This window comes from Sphaerodactylus townsendi, linkage group LG01, assembly GCF_021028975.2.
Source record: "Sphaerodactylus townsendi isolate TG3544 linkage group LG01, MPM_Stown_v2.3, whole genome shotgun sequence".
In the NCBI taxonomy this organism is placed as follows: Eukaryota; Metazoa; Chordata; class Lepidosauria; order Squamata; family Sphaerodactylidae; genus Sphaerodactylus; species Sphaerodactylus townsendi.
This window is the reverse complement of record NC_059425.1, coordinates 118,192,943-118,218,098: the sequence shown is the minus strand read 5'-3', so window position 1 is coordinate 118,218,098 and position 25,156 is coordinate 118,192,943. Positions and strand designations below refer to the sequence as shown.

Sequence of the window (25,156 nt, the reverse complement as noted above, 5' to 3'; positions counted from 1 at the left end):
TTGGTTCTGGTCCGACCTTCTGGGGCAAAGAAAACAACTCTCCTAATACTTGAAAATGGGTATCCTATCACCTCAGTTGTCTCTTCTCCAGGTTAAAGATATCCAGCTCCTTCAACTTTTCCTCAAAGGTTTTGGTATCCAGGCCCCGCACCATCTTCATTGACCTCCTCTGGACACATTCCAGTTTGCCAATATCCTTCTCAAACTGTGATACCCCAAACTGAACACACAACAGCAGCAGTGGCATAGGAGGTTAAGAGCTCGTGTATCTAATCTGGAGGAACCGGGTTTGATTCCCAGCCAATGGGGGAGCTGGAGTACAGAGTTTTGAAGGAGGACATTGATATAGTGGGCATCACAGAGACATGGTGGAATGAGGAGAACCAGTGGGATGCTGTTATCCCAGGTTACAGGCTCTACAGGAAGGATAGGACAGGGCGCATTGGGGGTGGCGTGGCCTTCTACATCAAAGAGAGCATAGTGTCACATAAAATAGACAATGCAGGGGGAGCTGATTCCTCTACAGAAGCACTGTGGATATCAATACCAGGGATGAAGCATAGTTTAACATTAGGAATATATTATTGTCCCCCTGACCAAAGTGCACAAGAGGATTCTGAGATGGAAAAATAAATTAGAGAGGCCAACAAAAGCAAAAATGTAGTGGTAATGGGCAATTTTAACTATCCCCATATAAACTGGAAAAATGCATGTTCAGGTCATAGTAAGGAGGGAACATTCCTGGATATGCTAAATGATTGTGGCTTAGAGCAGATGGTTGCAGAACCAACCAGGGGAGAGGTGATCCTAGATCTAATTCTATGTGGGACCCAGGACCTGGTGCGGGAAGTCAGTGTTGTTGACCCGATAGGGAACAGCGACCATAATTCTGTCAGATTCAGTATCTCTGCATGTGAACAAGTAACAACTACTAATGTAGCTACATTTGCCTTCAGAAAGGGAAATTTCTTAAAGATGAGGGGGATAGTGCACAGGAAGCTGAAAGGGAAAATCAAGAGAGTCAAAACTGTCCAAGATGCTTGGAGGTTATTTAAAAACACAGTTATAAAAGCTGAGCTGGAATGTGTTCCAGAGGTTAGGAAAGGCAGCGCCCAGTCCAAAAGAAAGCCACCATGGTTAACAAGGGAGGTTGAGGAAATTATTAAGAAAAAAAGATGTCTTTTAGAAAATGGAAGTCCAACTTAACTGATGAAGAATACCAGAGAGAACACAAATGGTGGCAAAAGAGAAGCAAGTTAGCTATAAGGCAGGCAAAAAAGGATTATGAGGAATGCATGGCTGCGAACATCAAGACCAGCAACAAACAGTTCTTCAAGTACATCAAAAGCAGGAAGCCAGCTAGGGAAGCAGTAGGCCCATTAGATGACGAAGGAACAAAAGGTGTGCTAAAAGATGACAGGGAGATTGCAGAGAAGCTGAATGAATTCTTTGCATCTGTCTTCACCCAAGAGGAGGTGAGGAAAATTCCTTCACCTGAACCAAGCTTCTTAGGAGTTGAATCCGAGGAACTAGTGAAGATAGTGGTAGACAAGGAAGAAGTTCTGGCAGCCATTGATAAACTAAATGCTACCAAATCCCCTGGCCCAGACTGCATTCATCCAAGAGTTCTTAAAGAGCTCAAGCATGAAATTGCTGATGCTCTCACTTTAATATGCAACTTATCCCTCAAATCTGCCTCCATCTCTGAAGACTGGAAGATGGCCAATGTCACACCAATCTTTAAGAAAGGGCCTAGGGGGGACCCAGGAAATTACAGGCCAGTCAGTTTGACATCTGTTCCTGGTAAATTAGTAGAATCTATCATTAAAAATAAAATTATTAAACATGTAGATAAGCAAGAGCTGCTGAGGAAGAGTCAGCATGGCTTTTGCAGAGGCAAGTCCTGTCTTACAAACTTACTAAAGTTCTTTGAGGGTGTAATAAGGATAAGGGGGAATCAGTAGACATGTGGATAAGGGGGAACCGGTGGACATTGTCTACTTGGATTTCCAAAAGGCTTTTGACAAAGTTCCTCACCAGAGACTGTTGAGAAAACTCACCAATGAAGGAATAAGAGGGGAAGTTCTCACAATGGAGGAACAGGAAACAAAGGGTGGGTATAAAGGGGAAGTTCTCACAATGGAGAAATGTAGGGAGTAGTGTCCCCCAAGGATCCGTTTTGGGACCAGTGCTCTTTAACTTATTCATAAATGACCTGGAAGTAGGGGTGGGTAGCGTGGTGGCCAAGTTTGCAGATGATACCAAATGATGTAGAGTGGTGAGAACCACAAAGGATTGCGAAGAGCTCCAAGCGGACCTTGATAAATTAGGTGATTGGGCTAAGAAATGGCAAATGCAGTTCAATGTAGCAAAATGTAAAGTGATGCACATAGGGGCAAAAAAATCCAAACTTCACATACACGCTACAGGGGTCAGTGCTATCAGTCACAGACCAGGAAAGGGATTTGGGCGTCTTAGTTGATAGTTCCACGGGAATGTCAACTCAATGCATGGCAGCTGTGAAAAAGGCAAACTCTATGCTGGGGATAATTAGGAAAGGAATTGAGAATAAAACTGCAAAGATTGTCATGCCCTTATATAAAGCAGTGGTGCAACCGCACTTGGAGTACTGTGTTCAGTACTGTGTTCGCCACATCTCAAAAAGGATATCGCAGGGATAGAAAAAGTGCAGAGAAGGGCAACGAGGATGATTGAGGGACTGGAGCACCTTCCTTATGAAAACCAGCGTTTGGGACTCTTTAGTTTGGAGAGGAGACGTCTGAGGTGGGATATGATTGAAGTCTATAAAATTAGAACATAAGAACATAAGAACATAAGAACAAGCCAGCTGGATCAGACCAAAGTCCATCTAGTCCAGCTCTCTGCTACTCGCAGTGGCCCACCAGGTGCCTTTGGGAGCTCACATGTAGGATGTGAAAGCAATGGCCTTCTGCGGCTGTTGCTCCTGATCACCTGGTCTGTTAAGGCATTTGCAATCTCAGATCAAGGAGGATCAAGATTGGTAGCCATAAATCGACTTCTCCTCCATAAATCTGTCCAAGCCCCTTTTAAAGCTATCCAGGTTAGTGGCCATCACCACCTCCTGTGGCAGCATATTCCAAACACCAATCACACGTTGCGTGAAGAAGTGTTTCCTTTTATTAGTCCTAATTCTTCCCCCCAGCATTTTCAATGTATGCCCCGTGGTTCTAGTATTGTTAAAAAGAGAGAAAAATTTCTCTCTGTCAACATTTTCTACCCCATGCATAATTTTGTAGACTTCAATCATATCCCCCCTCAGGTAGCATCCTCTCCAAGCGAAAGGAGTCCCCAAGCGCTCTGTAGCCTCCTCCTCATAGGGAAGATGCTCCAGTCCCTCAATCATCCTTGTTGCCCTTCTCTGCACTTTTTCTATCTCCTCAATATCCTTTTTTGAGATGCTGTGACCAGAACTGGACACAGTACTCCAAGTGCAGTCGCACCACTGCTTTATATAAGGGCATGACAATCTTTGCAGTTTTATTCTCAATTCCTTTTCTAATGATCCCCAGCATAGAGTTTGCCTTTTTTACAGCTGCCATGCATTGAGTTGACATTCCCATGGAACTATCAACTAAGACGCCTAAATCCCTTTCCTGGTCTGTGACTGATAGCACTGACCCCTGTAGCGTGTATGTGAAGTTTGGATTTTTTGCCTCTATGTGCATCACTTTACATTTTGCTACATTGAACTGCATTTGCCATTTCTTAGCCCACTCACCTAATTTATCAAGGTCCGCTTGGAGCTCTTCGCAATCCTTTGCGGTTCTCACCACACTACATAATTTGGTATCATCTGCAAACTTGGCCACCACGCTACCCACCCCTACTTCCAGGTCATTTATGAATAGGTTAAAGAGCACTGGTCCCAAAACGGATCCTTGGGGGACACCACTCCCTACATCTCTCCATTGTGAGAACTTCCCATTTACACCCACTCTTTGTTTCCTGTTTCTCAACCAGTTTTTAATCCATAGGAGGACTTCCGCTCTTATTCCTTCATTGCTGAGTTTTCTCAACAGTCTCTGGTGAGGAACTTTGTCAAAAGCCTTTTGGAAATCCAAGTAGACAATGTCCACCGGTTCACCCCTGTCCCATTATGCATGGGATAGAAAATGTTGACAGAGAGAAATTTTTCTCCCTTACAATATTAGAACCAGGGTGCATTCATTGAAAATGCTTGGGGGGAAGAATTAGGACTAATAAAAGGAAACACTTCTTCATGCAACGTGTGATTGGTGTTTGGAATATGCTGCCACAGGAGGTGGTGATGGCCACTAACCTGGATAGCTTTAAAAAGGGCTTGGACAGATTTATGGAAGAGAAGTCGATCTATGGCTACCAATCTTGATGCTCCTTGATCTCAGATTGCAAATGCCTTAGCAGACCAGGTGCTCAGGAGCAGCAGAAGGCCATTGCTTTCACATCCTGCATGTGAGCTCCCAAAGGCACCTGGTAAGCCACTGCGAGTAGCAGAGTGCTGGACTAGATGGACTCTGGTCTGATCCAGCAGACTAGTTCTTATGTTCTCTGCCACCTGAGCTGTGGAGGCTTATCTGGGGAATTCAGATTAGCCTGTACACTCCCACACACACCAGCTGGGTGACCTTGGGCTAGTCACAGCTTCTCAGAGCTCTCTCAGCCCCACCTACCTCACAGAGTGTTTGTTGTGAGGGGGGAAGGGCAAGGAGATTCTAAGCCCCTTTGAATCTCCTACAGGTGAGCAAGGGAGGATAGAAATCCAAACTCTTCTTCTTCTTCTTCCTAGTGAGGTCTAACCACAGCAGAGTAAAGCACTATCACTTCATGTATTCTGGACACTATATTTCAGTTGATGCAGCCCAAAAATGCATTTGCCTTTTTAGCTACCACACTGCTGACTCATGTTCAGTTTATGGTCCTTTTCACACATACTTCTGCCAAGACAAATCTCTCTCATCTTATAAAGAGGCATTTCATTTTTCCTAGTTAAAAAGCTGACCTTTGCATTTATCTCTGTTGAAGTTAATGTTGTTAGTTTTAGCCCAGTTCCAGCCTATTAAGATCATCCTGTATGCTGACAGGCTTTACTGTATTTGCTACCTTTCCCAGTTTAGTATCATCTGCAAATTTAATGAGTATCCCCTCTATTCCTTCTTCTAAGTCATCTATAAAGATGTTGAACAACATAGGGACAAGGAGATGTCCTTCAGTGAAGTGAAACTGCTCAAACTAAGAGGTCTGGAGTTCTTTGCCTTTTCTCCTTTTCCTTCAAAACAGTTCAAGCTCACAGAACTTTCTCCGTCAAGCGTCTCCACACTCCAGTGAATTACTCTAATTCTTCCCCTACATCTCTAATTCCTCAATATTTCAGAATTCTCTAGTCTTCAAATAGTCTCGGTAAGGCTGTTTCCGCATGGGCCAGAAAAGCCGGCAAAAGGATGGTAAAAACAGTGTAATAGGCAGGGAGTTTGCTCGGCCTTCACTGCAGAAACGACGCTGCAGCGATGCGGCAACGCTCCAGCAGGCCCACAATGGTTCATTCAAAAGTTGCTCACCGAGAGTGTCTTTTCAACAATGGCAGTCGGCATCGTACAAAGTGCCCACCAGGAATCGGTGCCACAGAGCCCACCCCCCCACAATGGCAGCCCACACTGGCCAATCCTAGCGCTGAACGCCCATGACGTCTACTCTGGGGGGAAAAGAACACCATTTGCAAAGCGCAGCCGCGCGAAGTGCCGGGGTTCAGCCGATGCGCTACCTATCTAGGAGTGCCCGCCCATGTGAACGTTTTGTTGCTGCGTTGTCAATAACACCGACGACACAATGCTGTGATTGGCTGTGCAGAAACGGCCTAAGATTTGGTGGTTGACACTTCAGCCAATTGAAGGGGTTCAGCCAATTGAAGGGGAGGGGCAATTTTTGCCAATTCCTCTCCCCCATTGTGGACCCCCAATTTGCACCCATGTTGTTTCCAGGAGTCATCCTCTAAATAGCAGCATTTGGGAGAGGTTGCTGGGCTACAAAAGAAGATGACTTCAATTGACAGAATTGCCTTCAGTTAACTGATTAGATCCAGTGAGATTTTCTGCTTTGTTCTGAAGGGACTTCAAAAACAAAACAATAAATGTACTGACACTTCTCTAAATTTGCAGAAGCAATCTCAAACACTGTTTCTAGGGCACCAACTTCAGATATTTTCAGGCATGTTTTATAACCATTTAACCTAAACTGGCTCCAAGACAAGCTCCAAGGTTATCACATGATAGATTCTTTTTTGCTGTCATGTCACAGCTGACTTATAGTAACCTTGATGGGGTTTCAAGGCAAGAGACGAGGTGGTTTGCCATTGCCTGCCTCCACATCATGACCCTGGTATTCCTTGGAAATCTCCCATTCAAATACTAGCCAGGACTGATCTTGCTTCTGAGATCTCACAAGATCAGACTAGCCTGGGGTTATCCAGGTGGTATCCTTTAAAAGTAGCTGAAATTGGTGCACTTTAGGAAAGGATCCTATATAAATTAGGGTAAGAACATAAGAACAAGCCAGCTGGATCAGACCAGAGTCCATCTAGTCCAGCTCTCTGCTACTCGCAGTGGCCCACCAGGTGCCTTTGGGAGCTCACATGCAGGATGTGAAAGCAATGGCCTTCTGCAGCTGTTGCTCCCGAGCACCTGGACTGTTAAGGCATTTGCAATCTCAGATCAAAGAGGATCAAGATTGGTAGCCATAAATCGATTTCTCCTCCATAAATCTGTCCAAGCCCCTTTTAAAGCTATCCAGGTTAGTGGCCATCACCACCTCCTGTGGCAGCATATTCCAAACACCAATCACACGTTGCGTGAAGATGTGTTTCCTTTTATTAGTCCCAATTCTTCCCCCCAGCATTTTCAATGTATGCCCCCTGGTTCTAGTATTGTGAGAAAGAGAGAAAAATTTCTCTCTGTCAACATTTTCTACCCCATACATAATTTTATAGACTTCAATCATATCCCCCCTCAGACGCATCCTCTCCAAACTAAAGAGTCCCAAACGCTGCAGCCTCTCCTCATAAGGAAGGTGCGCCAGTCCCTCAATCATCCTTGTTGCCCTTCGCTGCACTTTTTCTAACTCTTCAATATCCTTTTTGAGATGTGGCGACCAGAACTGAACACAGTACTCCAAGTGCGGTCGCACCACTGCTTTATATAAGGGCATGACAATCCTTGCAGTTTTATTCTCAATTCCTTTCCTAATTATCCCCAGCATAGTTTGCCTTTTTCACAGCTGCCATGCATTGAGTTGACATTCCCATGGAACTATCAACTAAGACGCCTAAATCCCTTTCCTGGTCTGTGACTGATAGCACTGACCCCTGTAGCGTGTATGTGAAGTTTGGATTTTTTGCCCCTATGTGCATCACTTTACATTTTGCTACATTGAACTGCATTTGCCATTTCTTAGCCCACTCACCTAATTTATCAAGGTCCGCTTGGAGCTCTTCGCAATCCTTTGCGGTTCTCACCACACTACATAATTTGGTATCATCTGCAAACTTGGCCACCACGCTACCCACCCCTACTTCGTAGTATTAGGAATATGAAGAAGTGGAGGAGTTTAGATTTATATCCCACCTTTCTTTCCTGTAAAGAGATTCAATGTGGTTGTGGTGGGTTTTCCAGACTGTGTGGCCATGGTCTGGTAGATCTTGTTCCTAACGTTTCACCTACATCTGTGGCTGGCATCTTCAGAGGTGTATCACAAAGAAAAGTTTGTTTCACACTGTGTCTAATGAGAAGGGAAAGTTTAGTGGGGTATATTGGTCTTTGTATGGCAAGTTCCACCCAAACACTTGCTGATTGGTTCCCCACCCTGGGACATGGACAATATACCCCACTAAACTTTTTGTGAGCTGCCTTGAGTGGGTTACTGGAGAGGCAATCTAGCATTTTTAAAGAAAATAGTCCAATGTCATCAGCAACTTATTTTTCCCCCTTTTTACAAAACAGTAGTAATTGTTAGGTACTGTTCTTTCACTGTAGTCTTGAACTTGGTATGTCCTAATTTACATCAGCCACATGTGTTTATGAACTGAGGGCCCAATGTTATACTTTTCTGGAATCTGATATGTAAAAATCCCATGCACAGTTTGTTTTTTCAAAATTTATTTTGCAATATTTGAGATACTAAGTATGCCACATATTTCTGGTGTAAATGCACCAGAAATCTTTCCGTTAAAAAAAGTTGCAGTCATCCATCCTTCAAGGAATTCTCTGAGCTGTGAAGAGCTGAGAAGCCTGTTGACGGGCCTTTGAAATAAATGAGATGAAAAAAAGCTTATTGTAATAGACAAGTCATGATATAGCATTACTCTTTCAGTTTATACTGTAACAGACAAGTAAAATTGATTTAACAAAATGCTTTTGAAAGCTTATTACTTTGGCTAATTTATTTTCAAGATGGCAGATATTAGTAAAAATGAAAATATGCATCTCAAATAAACTTTTAAATAGTTCTGCAAGTAAAAAAATTCAGTTTCCTCATACAGGAATATTTTTTTGTAGGACATTAACCACTTGGGTGTCATTATTATGAGAAAAGCGGGAGGAGAGACAGGCATAATTTGGCACGAACAAAAAGCCCCAGTTCAATTCGCTTCCACATAACGTAGATGCTAAATGAACAATTCTCATAGTTACTGAAGATGTAGTGTCTACATAATGCTTTCAAAACTGTGCCAGTCAGAAATGTGGCAGGTCTGCCTTCAGGCCTATTTTATTTATTTATTTATTTAGTTTTGTATACTGCCCTCCCCCTAGGGGCTTAGGGCGGTGAACAACAGTTTTAAAACACACATAAAAACATAATTTAAAACATCAACATTCATCATAGCAAGAACCCATACAAAATAAAAAAAATGCAGATGGCGTCTGACTGCTCTCCCCTCCCTCACCATGCCCACGGGAGGCCAGATGGAAAGGTATTTAATCTTCTTCTTTCCCACTAAAGTCCAGATCTCCTGCATTTCAGCTTTGTCTGGAGAATTATGTATGTACAACAGCTATGGCTGCCCTATGAATACTTTCTTCTTTCTTATTTGTCACAATAAATAGTCTAAGAATGCAACTCTATTCACATTCTACTGAGAATAAGTCTCATTTAATTTGAAAGGACATACCTCTGTGTAAAAATAATCGAGTGGATATCTGACTACAAAATTGACAGCATCCTAGGAGAAAAGACCAACGTTCATAGCTATTTAACTAGAGAACAGTGAGAAAAAACAGGTGCTGCATTCCTACCCCTACTTTTTGAAATGTGTATAAAGTACAAAAGATTTTTTAAAAATTAAGTATATGGTACAGAGCCCCTTATAAAAAGATTTGCCTAGTTCTATATTTCCATCCACATAGGAGCTATTTTATATTTAATCTCAGATTCTTATGAATACTTACAATTTTTTCTTCAGCTGACAACACATCATCTATGGCCACCACTTGATACTGTTTATGTTTTAGGCCACCCACGCATCTCCGAAGCAACTTCAAATTGATACAAATATCTTTGCCTTTTATCTTTTGCATTTCTTCTGAGGGGCAGCCTGGATCAAATATTAATAGACACAAGCTTTTGTTTTTCCTTTCCTCTATTCCAACAATAGTACGACTGTGGCCTAATTTTAGAAAGCAAAAAAAAAGTTAAAAAATAATTTTGAAGAAAGCATATATTTTTCTGTTGGACATATCAGAATTACAAATCAGTTTGGGAAAACTGCTATGCAAAATTGCATTTCACTGAAATCTATGGAAAGAACTCCATGGTGCAGAATGGTAAGCTACAGTACTGCAGTCAAAGCTCTGCTCATGACCTGAGTTTGATCCCAATGGAAGTCTGTTTCGGGTAGGCAGCTCAAGGTTGACTCAGACTTCCATCCAACTGAGGTGATAAAATGAGTATCCACCTTGCTGGGGATAATGCGTAGATGACTGGGAAAGGCAAAGGCAAACCACTATGTAAACGTAAGTCTGTCTAGTAAATGTCATGATGTGATGCCACCCCATGGGTCAGTAATCTATGGAGCTAGTTCCACATGGAGGATTTTCCCTGTTTCAGCAATCCGCCGTGTGCTTTTCACTCCCATGACATCCTCCTCCATTCTTGCACCATTCAATGGGACCATTTAATGCCCACCTGGTGTAACAAGGAAACCTAATAATGGTGAAAAAACAAAATTAATCTGTGCTATCTGGAATATCTGCTGCAGGCTCAAATTGACCAACAGCTGCATCAGTGAAATGGCCACCATAGAAAAGCTTCTTTGGTCTCATACAACAGAAAATATACAGTCAGCTATAAAGAAACAGGTTTTCTCTTGTACAAATAATTAAGTTCTTATTTGACAGTTACATTGCACTGCATTAAGAAAGTCATAGCACAAAAAAATGGAGGAAAACTTGCACGTTTATTGAAAAGGCAACAAAGTTCATCATGTTCAAAGTTCACTATTTATCAACAAAACGGATAAAGTATGACCCATAGAAAACATAAAAGAATTGGGAAAAGGAGATAAATAGTACTGATGTTTATTTTTTTTAAAGCTAAAATGTGGAAATCTGTGCTGACCTTGGTGTTGAAGGTAGATTGGAGGCTTGGAAGTACGCAGTACCTTTGGACCATTTTTCTTATCTGAACTGTAGTAACTCAGCACCCACTCAAGCAAACGAGGATGTGTTCCTGATGGGCCAGTTGCTTGGTGAAAGTCAATGATTTGACACCTGTAAGATAGTTTGAACAAAACCTCCATAGATATCAGGATGTTCTAGCTGAGCTGCAAAGGATGACTGCTATGGAAAAAGCCACATGGAAGGCAGTTTTCAGTTGAACAAATCACTCTGGATTAAAGAAAGATCGGGAGATAATGCACATTGCTTCAAGAAGCTTCCCTCTTGAGTAAACTGTAAGAGTGGAGACTCTTGCCTCATGCTTTGGAGTAGAGCAGGGTAAACACAAGCTTTAAATAAAAATGGAAGAAGGGACAGCTTTACTGGAGTTGAGATTAACAGCACAATCCAACAAGTTGGCTAATGTATACAAAAGGTGATTGGCCAGAGGCGTGCAGCAAAGAACGAGAACAAGGCACTGTCTCCAAAGATGGGGTGCTAGTGATTGCAGGAAGGAGAGAAAACAAAAAAACCTCCTGCTGCCTAAATTGCAGAATAGGCCAAACAGACTTACACTGAACTTTGTAGTGGAATTCAATCTACAGGTCCAGGGGCCAGCGAACATATGTCTACAGGTCCGCAAATGCCCCAGACTGTCCCCCACCCTGCACTGGTATCCATTGCTCCATGGCACCCGGACTTCTGGGTTTCACTGCCATCAAGCTGAGGAGTGGCCAGGCACCAGCACCTCTGTTCCCTCTGATGGAGAGAATTGATCTTATTGCTACAGACTTGGGGACGAAAATATGTCAGTGTGGACCTCTATGTGAGCATTCAGCCCTACCAGCTGGGTGGGGTGTCCAAGTGATTCCCTGAGGAAGCATCAAATGAAGATATTAGACGAATGGTTATAACAACTTTGGCAGACTATTTGGATGTAGCAGGGAAAAACATGGAGAAGGAAGCTGACGTGGTTTAAGGAATAAATTCCAGATTTGCTGTAACAAGAAAAGTCCTGAGGAACACTGTAATTTTTTAAGGAAGAAGACCAGAGATCAAATCTTGCAACAACATTTTGACTGCAAGCAGACACTAAGACATAATAATAGGCAGATTTGCAAATGAAGATATTATGAAGAGATTTGGGGGTGTGGAAGTCAACTTTGGACTAAAACACTAATGGTATTGGGAGCGAAGCTTAAAATGTGGGCACAAAGAGGCATTTTATATACATCTTACTGATAAGCTCAAGGACTTTCCATATGAAAGCTGCTGCTTTATATCTGAGTCTCTCTTATTGATGGGACCAGCAGTCTTCCCTCTTGGGGAGGGTTTTTAAATTTGGGCTCCGTTGGGCACCTTTTGTATTAATCACTGTTTTAAAGGGGTTTAATAGTATATTTGTGTTGGGGGGCACAGCGCCTGGGAGGCTCCCGAGTACAGCAGCCATTCTGCTTGGAAAGGTGTCTCTCAGCTGGGAAACGCTCGAGTACGGTGGCACACCGCCGGAAAAGGGTCTCTCACATTCCCCCGACTGACCTCTCCTTCCAAAGTGTAGTTTCGGAGAAACTGCTGAGGTTGCAAGACCTCCTGGCTCCAATGTGCACGTGCAAGATACCAAATTCTCTACTCTAACCCCCGTGCTCTTTGCCCCGTCCATTGTGTTGTGCTTCCCCTGCTTGCCTGCCCTGTTTGTTTTTCCACCTGTAACTATCAATAAAAGGGCTGGAAGGGAACCAGTCACCGAGCAGAGTTGCCCGCTGCTTCTCTCACTCGCCGAAACGACATGCTGCCTCCATTGCTGTAAGACAACATATTTGTATTGAATTTATCTGTTGAGCTTCGATTTGTTGTTAGTTGTATTATGAGTTAATTTCTGTTGTACACCGCCCAGTGCCCTTTGGGGATAGGGCGGTATAGAAAACCAAACCATAAATAAATAAATAAAATAAGTTTCCTGAAAATAATAACAAGGTAAATGGCCAAAAACGTTTTTTGATTTAATGGACAGCTTGGGTTTGATTGATGCAAAGAGGCAGAAAATTGGAAACTCAAGAGAATATACACATTTTTCAGAAAGACATATCTTTTTCAAGAATAAACATGATTTGGATTTCTAGAGACACCGCTATTAAGGTATCTAAGGTAGAAATTTTACCAAAGACTTTTTCAGATCATAATCCTGTAAGCCTGGATTTTCACATGGAGTCCTACATCAAGAGACCTAATAAAAAGATTTTTTTGAACTCAATTTAAATAAGAAAACAAACTTGAAAATGGGTTTGGGATAAAAACAAAGCAATTATTAGGGGTCACTTGATACAACTTGACTGTGAACTTAAGAAAAAGAGACAAGAGAAAATACAAATTGTTTTAAAGGTGACTAAAAGAAGAGGAGGACTTTAAAATGTCCAAGATATATGAATCTCACAGCAAATAAGACTCCTACAACAACAGTTATTTATGTTAACTGTAGGAGAAATGGAAACAAACTGAAATACGTCAAGGGAAAGAATTTTCAATTTGCAAACAAACCAGGTAAATTTTTAGCATATAACTTGAGAAAATAAAAAGTGATATTGAAACCACAAGGAGACAAGATTTTAACAGTTAATAGGATTATTCAAATATTTTTACAATTATTATACAAATGCTTATAAAGGCCAAGAGGTTTCAGTGATGAAAACAGACAAATATCTTAGAAAGCAAAATTCACCTACCATATATACTCGTGTATAAGCTGACTTTTTCAGCACATTTTTAACACTGAAAAAGCCCCTCAGTTTATATTCGGGTCGGCTTATACTTGAGTATATACATACAACTGTATGTACCCTAGTCTGTGCTGATAACCTCACACCAGCTATAGCTGAAGCTCTGTTTAGACATGCAGATGAGGAGGAATCCAGTTTTGAAGGATTTTAACTCTTGTGTTTTAGCTTGGTTGCTGATTGAGCTAAGGTTTTTGTACTTTTAAAGTTATTGTTGATACCATATGTTTTTGTTGACCCTCTTTTCCACTTCCAGAGCTAGTTCAGTTTTTTCTTTGAAATAAATATTCAAAAACATTTAACCTACTGATGCCTCAATTAATGTAATTTTATTGGTATCTATTTTTATTTTTGAAATTAACCAGTAGCTGCTGCATTTCCCACCCTAGGTTTATACTCGAGTCAATAAGTATTCCCAGTTTTTTTGTGGTAAAATTAGATGCCTCAGCTTATATTCAGGTCAGCTTATACTCAAGTATATACGGTAATTATGAATGGCACTACAACAAGTGGGGGATGCTATAAAATGTTTTGAACCAACAGATATTCCTGGTTCAAATAGTTTATAGGAACTATAAGTATTCTGAAGCTGAAATATTCCACTATCTACAAAATACACTGAAATCTATTTTGCAAGAAAGCAAGATGCCAGAATCATGGAAAGGGGACAATATAACTTTGATACCTAAAGAAGCACAAGGTTTAATTTTGGAAGGTTTTATTTTGGCAAGGTTTAATTTCACCTGTTGTTGTTGGGAAGAATTTCTGTGATTTAAGATGAACATTTTACTCAGAATGTTATTTCTGTTTCCAACAATACTAGTGTTACTAAACAATATCCCATTTAAACAATGGCAAAAGAATATATTAAATTTTCTTGCCAAGGGAAGAAATCTTGAATTAAATACAAAAATTTACAAGATGTAAGAGGAGGACTAGGTTTACCTAACTTGAAACTTTTTTTTGCCACCTATATTTTGGATGAAAGAAAGGATTGTGTTGAGAAATATAAGACTGTTAGAACTAGAGCAGTGGTGGCGAACCTATGAAGTGAACCAGAAGTGGCACTTAGAGCCCTCTCTGTGGGCACGCATGCAGAGAGTTCGTCATGTGGGGGTGTGTGGAAAATTGCCCCACACACATCTAGACCGGCCTGAGCTGCTGGGCACGACATACACACACCACAGTGAGAAGGAAAGACTCGGCTATTTTGTGGTGGGGGTTTAGAAGGGACAGCTTTACTGGAGTTGAGATTAACAGCACAATCCAAATGGGGTGTGTGTGTATACAAAGGTGGCCAGAGGCGTGCAGCAAAGGCAGAGCAAAGGCACTGTCTCCAAAGGTGCGTTGGGCGGTGCAGGAAGGAGAGAAAACAAAAAAACCTCCTGCTGCCTAAATTGCAGAATAGGCCAAACAGACTTACACTGAACTTTGTAGTGGAATTCAATCTACAGGTCCAGGGGCCAGCGAACATGTCACAAGGTCATAAATGCCCCAGACTGTCCCCCACCCTGCACTGGTATCCATTGCTCCATGGCACCCGGACTTCTGGGTTTCACTGCCATCAAGCTGAGGAGTGGCCAGGCACCAGCACCTCTGTTCCCTCTGATGGAGAGGGTGATCCTTGTGCTGGCAGAGGGGGCAAATATGTCAGTGTGGTCCTCTGTCGCTCCCTGTGAGCATTCAGCCCTACCAGCTGGATTGGGCTGTCCAAGTTATTCCTGAAACATCAAATGAAGATATTAGACGAATGGTTATAACAACTTTGGCAGACTATTTGGATGTAGCAGGGAAAAACATGGAGAAGGAAGCTGACGTGGTTTAAGGAATAAATTCCAGATTTGCTGTAACAAGCAAAGTCCTGAGGAACACTGTAATTTTTTAAGGAAGAAGACCAGAGATCAAATCTTGCAACAACATTTTGACTGCAAGCAGACACTAAGACATAATAATAGGCAGATTTGCAAATGAAGATATTATGAAGAGATTTGGGGGTGTGGAAGTCAACTTTGGACTAAAGCTATGGTATTGGGAACGATTGCTCCAAATGAGCACAAAGAGGCATTTTATATACATCTTACTGATAAGCTCAAGGACTTTCCATATGAAAGCTGCTGCTTTATATCTGAGTCTCTCTTATTGATGGGACCAGCAGTCTTCCCTCTTGGGGAGGGTTTTTAAATTTGGGCTCCGTTGGGCACCTTTTGTATTAATCACTGTTTTAAAGGGGTTTAATAGTATATTTGTGTTGTGTTGGGGGGAGGCACAAGCCTAGGAGGCTCCAAGGTACAGCAACCATTCTACTTGGAAAGAGTCTCTCAACTGGGAAGCCTTCGAGAATGCAGTGGCACACCCATGCAGGGAAAGGTCTCTCACATTCCCGACTGACCTCTCTCCTTCAAAGTGTAGTTTGGGAGAAACTGGAGATTTTCAAGACCTCCTGGCTCCAATGTGCACGTGCAAGATACCAAATTCTCTACTCTAACCCCCGTGCTCTTTGCCCCGTCCATTGTGTTGTGCTTCCCCTGCTTGCCTGCCCTGTTTGTTTTTCCACCTGTAACTATCAATAAAAGGGCTGGAAGGGAGACAGTACGGCAGAGTTGCCCGCTGCTTCTCTCACTCGCCGAAACGACATGCTGCCTCCATTGCTGTAAGACAACATATTTGTATTGAATTTATCTGTTGAGCTTCGATTTGTTGTTAGTTGTATTATGAGTTAATTTCTGTTGTACACCGCCCAGTGCCCTTTGGGGATAGGGCGGTATAGAAAACCAAACCATAAATAAATAAATAAAATAAGTTTCCTGAAAATAATAACAAGGTAAATGGCCAAAAACGTTTTTTGATTTAATGGACAGCTTGGGTTTGATTGATGCAAAGAGGCAGAAAATTGGAAACTCAAGAGAATATACACATTTTTCAGAAAGACATATCTTTTTCAAGAATAAAACATGAGGATTTAGTTCTAGAGACCTACGCTATTAAGGTATCTAAGGGTGTTTACCAAAGACTTTTTCAGATCATAATCCTATATGAAAGCCTGGTTTCATGGAGTCCCACATCAAGAGACTAGTAAAAGATTTTTTTTTTGAACTCAATTTAAATAGAAAACAAACTTGAAAATGGGTTTGGGATAAAACAAAGCAATTATTAGGGTCACTTGATACAACAGTGAACTTAAGAAAAAAGAGACAAGAGAATACAAATTGTTTTAAAAGGTGACTAAAAAGAGAGGAGGGACTTTAAAATGTCCAAGATATGATCTCACAGCAAATAGGAACTCACAACAGCAGTTGTTTATATTTAACTGTGGGGAGAAATAGAGGCTCTCTAAACTAGAAATACGTCAAAAGGGAAAGGTACAATTTACAAACAAACCAGGTAAATTTTTTAGCATATAACTTGAGAGAAAATAAAAGTGATATTGAAACCACAAAGGAGACAAGATTTTAACAGTTAATAGGATTATTCAAATATTTTTACAATTATACAAATGCTTATAAAGGCCAAGAGGTTTCAGTGATGAAACAGACAAATATCTTAAATAGAAATTCACCTACCATATACTCATGTATAAGCTGACTTTTTTCAGCACATTTTTAACACTGAAAAAGCCCCTCAGTTTATATTCGGGTCGGCTTATACTTGAGTATATACATACAACTGTATGTACCCTAGTCTGTGCTGATAACCTCACACCAGCTATAGCGGAAGCTCTGTTTAGACATGCAGCTGAGGAGGAATCAGTTTGAAGGATTTAACTCTTGTGTTTTAACTTGGTTGCTGATTGAGCTAAAGGGTTTTTGTACTTTAAAGTTACTGTGATACCATATATTTTTGTTGACCCTCTTTTCCACTTCCAGAGCTAGTTCAGTTTTTTCTTTGAAATAAATATTCAAAAACATTTAACCTACTGATGCCTCAATTAATGTAATTTTATTGGTATCTATTTTTATTTTAAGAATTAACCAGTAGCTGCTGCGACACCTAGGTTTATACTTTCGAGGTCAATATTAAGTATTCCCAGTTTTTTTTGTGGTAAAATTAGATGCATAAACATATTCCAGGAGTCAGCTTATACTCAAGTATATATATGGTAATTATGAATGGCACTACAACAAGTGGGGGATGCTATAAAATGTTTTGAACCAACAGATATTCCTGGTTCAAATAGTTTATAGGAACTATAAGTATTCTAGTAGAAATATTCCACTATCTACAAAATACACTGAAATCTATTTTGCAAAGCAAGATACCAGAATCATGGAAAGGGACAATATAGCTTTGATACCTAAAGCACAAGGTTTAATTTTGGAGGTTTTATTTTGGCAAGGTTTAATTTTCACCTATTTGTTGTTGGGAAGAATTTCTGTGATTTAAGATGAACATTTTACTCAGGAATGTTATTCTGTTTCCAACAATACTAGTGTTACTAAACAATATCCCATTTAAACAATGGCAAAAGAATATATTAAATTTTCTTGGAAAGGGAAGAAATCTTGAATTAAATACAAAAATTTACAAGATGTAAGAGGAGGACTAGGTTTACTAGGCGACTTTTTTGCCACCTATATTTTGCTTGGATGAAAGAAAGGATTGTGTTGAAATATAAGACTGTTAGAACTAGAGCAGTGGTGGCGAACCTATGAAGTGAACCAGAAGTGGCACTTAGAGCCCTCTCTGTGGGCACGCATGCAGAGAGTTCGTCATGTGGGGGTGTGTGGAAAATTGCCCCACACACATCTAGACCGGCCTGAGCTGCTGGGCACGACATACACACACCACAGTGAGAAGGAAAGACTCGGCTATTTTGTGGTGGGGGTTTGTGAAGAGTTCAGGAACATTCTGAAAGTGTCAGTTGGAGGATGTGGCTCAGAACACAGGAAGGGCAGTTAGTGAGTGAGGGTTTAACTGAAGCTGAAGCCCAGTTCGTTTTTTCCAGAAGTTTTCTTTTGTTAATTCGTTAGAGCAACTTGTAAGCTTGCCTGTTATATGTAATAAACTACAAAAAAAGAAGAAGTTTCTATGAGTGTATTGAATCAATAAGCAATTCAAGTAGAAGGGACTGTAAGGTCTTCCTTGACATGGTGGCAGGAGGGATTTTTTGAGGCCACTCAGTGAGCATTTTGTTGGCAAATAAAATTGTAAATTTGCTCTAGGTACAAAACCACAGATTTCAGTTGAAAAGATGGCAGATGGGCGAACCAGTAGTGAAACCTCGATCTAAAAAGGTGAATGAAGTGCAGGTCACACTGGAAGAGAGGAGCCCAGAATATGCACCATTTTTCTCAACTGAGCCAGAATCAAGCAGCAGAATTGGTAGCTCTCAGAGTTGGGAGCAGGACAGCTGTTGAATAGCAGAGTTGAGAGACATGGATGAGAATGACCAAGAAAGGTCTGTAGGTACACTGAGGGACTGCAAAGTTTAAAATGCCAACCAAGGCAGGGATAGGTATTATAGATACAGGCGATTCCTCTGGTACCAACCAGCAAGGGGATGGATAGGGATACTATAGCGTTTATGCACGCTGAAACCACCATGCTGATGCAGGACAGAGAATTAGAGCTGCAGCTTGGCAGAAGAGACAGTTCCCCAGGTATCAACAGGGTGAGAGTCAAGTGGAAAGTTTTTTTAGCTTTGTTTGGAAACTGCCTTGGAGAAAATAGAAGTTCCCAGAGAGAGAGCAAGTGAGAGCGTTATGGCCTTGCGTTGCACGAGTTTAAGCTCAGTTATTAGGTGAACTCACACTTGGGAAAGCCACCTATGAAAATTTTAAAAGGCAGGCCTGTAGATTTGGAAAATCGAGGATCCAGTTGAGAGAGCAGGGGGCTTTCCCTAAGAGGAAGGAAGGAAGCTATATTTGCTTTTACATTTCGATTAGAACTTATAGTTCAGCAATGGTATAGAGCTGCAAAGGTTTGATCCATAGAGACTTTTGCAACTTGATAGCAAGAGAGCAATTTTCACACACACTTGAGAAGAAATCTCAGCTCTTGTTCAAGCTAAAGAGAACTTAGATTTATCTGACTTGGCTGCTTCATGGACAGATGGCCGCCATAAAAAGCAGGAAAAGAAATAGCCGCGTTTTGTATCAGAGAGAGAATTGTTTAAAACCAACCGAGAAATATTGAGTTCTACGGAGGTTACAGATGGAGAGAAAAAAAGTTTGCTTCAGAGAAAGGACTGCTTTCCAAGGTAGTAAACGGCTGAGATCTATACACCAAGGATATAATCTGCTTTTTGTGTGGAGAAAGGGGTCACTTCAAATCACAATGTGCAAGAAATAAGAGAGAAACAAGAGTTACTGCAACATGTTGGAAATAATCGGGTTTTGAATTGCAAAATGAAGATTGGGAGGAGATTAATGATTCTGGGTAGTTCTGCTTGTTCCAGTGAAGGAGAGAGCCGGTCCACCGTGGTGATGAAAAGAACTCTACTAAGTCTGGAGAAACTCTCGCTGACAACTAAGAGATATGCTGGTGATGAGAACTTGTTAAATCCACTGAACAAGAACCAAGAGTGAGAATGGGAGAGTTACAGCTGGTTGATGTAAATAGTGTGATATCTGAGAACAGAACAGTGGGTTGGAGATCTCAGGGCTATAGAAAGTGTTACTTGGGGAAGTTGTGGGTGGGAAGGTTCTGTGTGACACAGGGGAGGCAGATATAAGATTCTATCAACAGAGAAAGTTGTTAAAACAAATAAGTCATCAGTTGGTGGGAAGGGATGCAAGGTTACACCCCATGGGACCCTATGTACTTAGATTTAGTACTGATTCCTTATCCAGACTCCCAGAATTGAAAGGGACATATATGCCATTGTACAGCAGTGTGTTTTCTGATATACCTTTTATAGTGGAGCAGATGTGTTGTGTCCTAGACAAATGAGCAGTAGTTACTAGGTCAAAGGCTAAAACAAGCACTGAGAAAAGGAAACAGAAGGCTCAAAGGGGAATTAGAAGTGTACATGAAAAGTTTCCAACTAGAGTTCTAAAACGGAAAAAGACTTGCAAAATTCAAATATAAGGGTGAGGCAAAAAAAAAAAAGTGGAACAGGAAGTGGAGTTGACAACAAAAGCTGAGTTAACTAAGTCCCTGGTGGAGGAAAAGAAAAGATGAGTCATTAAGCCTCCTAGTCCAACTGGAAGTTGAAACTTTCATTTTGAGGATAAAGAAATGTATGTCATGTGAAAGGTCTGAGCAGTTTAAAACTAGACAAAGATCATGTACTACTTTAAAAAGAGTTATGTGAAAAGGCAGGGGTTGCTTCTGGAAGTATCTAAAGAAAATCCTGAGATTTATATGGCAATCTGGCTTATTGTATAAGCCAAAATGGAGGCAGGGCTTTTTCTGAGAAGGGAAAAGTAACCACAGTTAGTAATTCAAGAGAAGTACAGGGGAAGAAATTTTAGAACTGGCTCATAGTGTCCCATTGGCTGGACACCTAGGAATAAGAATGACTATGGAAAGAATTCAAAGGCGTTTTGGCCAGGGTTATTAAAGCAGTTAAGAGTTTTTGCAAGAATATGATGTATGTCAGGTTTAGACTGCCTTACTGATAGAATTAGGTGAAACTCCTGACCCTACAGTAGTGATGAACCCTTTACAGGGTCAGTTTGGACATTTAAGGTCCTTTCACCTAAAGTAGTTGGAAAACAGTATATTGTAGTTATAGTTGACCAATACAACCAAGATTTCCTTGTACCTTTTGGTGTAGAAACATTACATCTGTCAGTAGCTAAGGCCTTAATGGAATTTGTCCCATATGGTGTGATGAAAGTACTAATGACTGATCAAGCCCTAATTTGATGTCTGGTGATGAAAATTTTTTCTGTGCTGAGAGTTAGCTGAGGGGTTCAGCATGCCCCTAGCAATTAGTATAACCCTCAAGTCAAAATGGTTTTAGTGGGAAGGGAGCCATTCAGAACTACAGGACAATTGTTGGTCTTATGTACTAAAGCATTTCAAATTCATTAGGATCAAGCGGTACCATATTTGGCGTTTGCTCTCCAGTGGTCCCAGTCCAAGAGAAGCCTAGGATTTAGTCCAAATCAGTTGTGTGTTTTGGTAGAGATATCCAGGGTCCCTTTGGGCTTAGCTAGAGCAAATTGGGGAGGCTTTACTGACAACTCTTGTCCCAAGGATGTAAATGCATATTTCTGTAGGCTGCAAGAACTCTACAGGAAGTAAGGACAGCTGCAGCAGAATTTGAAACAGGCTCAGCAAAAGCAAAGAGACCTACTTTGATGTTAAGGCTAGACCAGCTTTGCAGTGGGTAATAAAGTTTATTACTGTCAGTGGATAAGCCTGTTATTAAGTTGGATGTGGCTTGGAAGGGACCTTATGTGATAATACAGGTTTTGCAATGACAATTATGAATTCAAGAGATGATGGGCAGAGAACTGGCCATAGAATGGGGTTGAAACCATTATTGTGAGAGATCTATGAAAATGACTTTTCAATTTACAAGTTGACACTAAGCAGATGAGTTTGTGGAATGGAATTTTGAGGAGTGTTCTGATGTGAGTAAAGTTGAATTTCAGATGGTTTATCAGAGAAGGGCAATGTAAGCAAGTTAGACATTTGTTAAGGACTTTGAATTGTTGTTTTACTGAACTGGCCGGTTTGACTCCTGATTTCCCACCACATTGACACTGGAAGTGTCGCACCTAATAAAACCACCACACCATACCCTAATATGTCATTATGAAAGAAGTTGTGGAGAAGGAGGTTAAACAAATGTTGAAGTGGGATATTGTGAGCCCACAAGTAACAGTGCATGGGGAGCACCCATGGTACTAGTGAAGAAAAAAGCAAGTGTCTGAGGTGACCCCTCACAATTCAGACTGTGTGTAGACTTTAGAAAGGTTAATCTAATGACAACTCTTGATCCTTATCCCACACCCGTTTGGAGGAATTGGTGGAAGATTAGCTAGTGCTAAGTTTATAAGCAGCTTGGACTGTTCAAAGGGTATTGGCAAATTCCCTAACTAAAGCCTCTGAAAACAGCTAACTTTGTATCGCGAGGGCTTGGGCATTTTCAATTTAAGAGAATGCCTTTTGGGTTAAGCAGACTTCAAAAAACCTTCCAGAGGTTGATTGATAAAGGTTCTTACTGGGTTAGATTATGCCTTTGGTTATCAGGATTATATAGCCAGCATATCTGATTCCTGGGAGACCATTTAAAACATATACGAATGGTTTTGCAGAAGGTTCAGGAAGCTGGGTTAACACGAGACCTGATAAGTGTCAATTTGGATGGAAGGAGGTGATATACCTTGGTCACTGTAGCCGACAGCGGTCAAATTAAACCTCTTGAAGCTGGAGTTGCCAGTATTAGGGAATTGAGACTATTCAACCACAAAAAGGATATTCAGTCCTTTTAGGATTAGTTGGAGTTTTATAGAAGTTCAATACCTCCAACTAAGTGGGAACTAGCTACACACCATTATCAAGACTTATGTAAAGCGAGCTCCATTTAAGAGTTGTTTGGAGCGATAGATGTCAAACTACTTTTAGCCGGGGTAAAGGAGCTGTTGTAAAATGCTCCACATTAGTTGCTCCCTGATTTTAACAAACCATTTGGAAGTGTATACTGATGCTTGAACGAGTTTAGGTGCTACATTAGTTCAGAAGGCGAAGACCAATTGATGCATCCAATAGTTTTCCTTGAGAAAGCTGTGCCTAGAGAATGTGCATACTCAACGATGAGGAAGGAATGCCTACATCATTTTGTGGGCAATCAAAATTACATCCTTACCTAATAGGGTCTAAGTTTATTGTAAAGATCTGACCATAATCCTTTAGCCTTTTTTTTGAGCAAGATGAAAAAACAGCAATGCCATTATTTTGAGATAGTCCTTAGCCCTACAAGTTATGAATTTGAGATTAGACATGTAAAGAGTGGGACAATGTGTGTGCTGATGCACTAAGTGCGTCAGGGGTAATGGTTAATTATATATAATTGCCTGTATGATATGATTGGATCTAACTGAAATTTTGAGGACATTTAGCCCCCTAAATTTCAGCTGAAAGGGGCATGTGAAGTTCAGGAACATTCTGAAAGTGTCAGTTGGAGGATGTTGTGGCTCAGAACACAGGAAGGGCAGTTAGTGAGTGAGGGTTTAACTGAAGCTGAAGCCCAGTTCGTTTTTTCCAGAAGTTTTCTTTTGTTAATTCGTTAGAGCAACTTGTAAGCTTGCCTGTTATATGTAATAAACTACAAAAAAGAAGAAGTTTCTATGAGTGTATTGAATCAATAAGCAATTCAAGTAGAAGGGGACTGTGGAGTCTTCCTTGACAGGGTTTATTGGATTTCAGAAAGAGAGAGTTTTACTTCCCTCTCCCACACACCCCTCCCCCTTTTCCCCAGGCCCCCAGTGTGATAATAATGTAATTATTTCAGGGAGATTATTAGCATTAAACCCAAGTCCCAGTTTTGGGGAAGCAGTGTGAGTAAAACTTTCTGTTAAGCCCCACTGATTTTTCATGGGAAGAAGCGAAAAGTCACGATCCCTTTACCTGGGGAAGTAAGCAGTTTGCCTTGGCAATGAGACTTGCTTCTGAGAATTAAACCCTCCCTAGGGTCATGATTCACCCATGGCTGAAGCGTTGAGCCGGTTGCTTCAAAGCAAAGCCACCGAACTACCACCAAGCTTACTCCCCAAGTAACGCACATGCCTTGGGAGCCAACCATTTTTTTCTAAACTAAAACCTGAGTAATGGGATTAAATTGCTGGAGTTAGGAACTTTCTGATAGAAAATAAGTGGGTTTTGGGTTGCAGTTTGGGCAGTCAGTCTCGAAAAGGTTCGCCATCACTGAACAAGAGGGAGATGTTATGAGATTTGGATGACATGCCTATTTATGGTATGACAGAGTCAATAAGGATTTTTAAAATCATTATATTAGCCATACCATACTATTCCAATCCCTTTGGAAATCATGACTTAACTACACAGGAACAGTTTGCATTTGAAATCCTACACAAAAAGTACTTAGAGAAATCAGCAGCATTAATTATTGTGAAGTCAAAACATTTTTCCTTTGATTAGCAGCACTTACTTTAATCTGAGAGAAGTTAGAAGTGAATAAATTTCACATGCTCCTATCCATGCTTTAGTACCATGTAATCTACCGTTGAAGTGAGAAGCTCCTTGGGGATCAAAACCTTCTTTCCAGGAATTTTCAATCAATGACTGAATTTTTGAAATGCAAGGAATTGATTCAAGATCTAAAAATTAGGGGAGAAAAGTGTTTTAGCTACAAAATGCTGAAGTTAACTACAACGGCAAGCATGTGTCTTTTTAGCTATAAATCAGCAAGGTAAGTTAGAGCATGGGAACATAACTCACAGTACACAAACCTTTAATGGCATAAGATAAAGTGGTAATAGTATACAAAGGAATACAACTCAAATAGTTACATGGAGAAACAGGGAATTAAGAAGTCCTGACTGGAGCTAAGTATGCCGAACTGTGAAAGTGCATCACTAGGTCCCACCCATGACTTCATCAGGAGTTGCCCAATTAATTTCAGGATTTGGTATGCTGGGGATTTGACTTAAGAGTGCAGTCAGGTACAGTGAATACCATCATCTGATTCTGTATATAAACTGCAAATTGTGGGCTCATGCTGCCTCAGTTTGCCTCAAAGGAGGAGTTTAACCCTTCAGTCTCCACTCAAACACAGTATTTGAAATCTGGCTCCCTGTTTTGTTGCTAGCA

At 40.9% G+C, this 25,156-nt stretch overlaps 1 protein-coding gene across 3 annotated transcripts in view; it reads right to left on the bottom strand.

Moving 5' to 3' along the window:
• Positions 1–8,148: 8,148 nt before the first annotated feature.
• ZUP1 (zinc finger containing ubiquitin peptidase 1) overlaps positions 8,149–25,156 on the bottom strand; it is a 29,419-nt gene continuing 12,411 nt past the window's right edge. For 2 of the 3 annotated variants that reach the window (XM_048492321.1, XM_048492311.1), the window contains exons 6-9: positions 24,495–24,663; positions 10,624–10,775; positions 9,456–9,673; positions 8,149–8,309 (exon numbers count right to left, since the gene is read on the bottom strand). In XM_048492321.1, coding sequence (XP_048348278.1) covers positions 8,262–8,309; positions 9,456–9,673; positions 10,624–10,775; positions 24,495–24,663 — 587 coding nt within the window. In that variant the 3' untranslated portion in view covers positions 8,149–8,261. The remainder of the gene's footprint in view (positions 8,310–9,455; positions 9,674–10,623; positions 10,776–24,494; positions 24,664–25,156) is intronic. The other variant, XM_048492330.1, reaches the window with a different exon arrangement.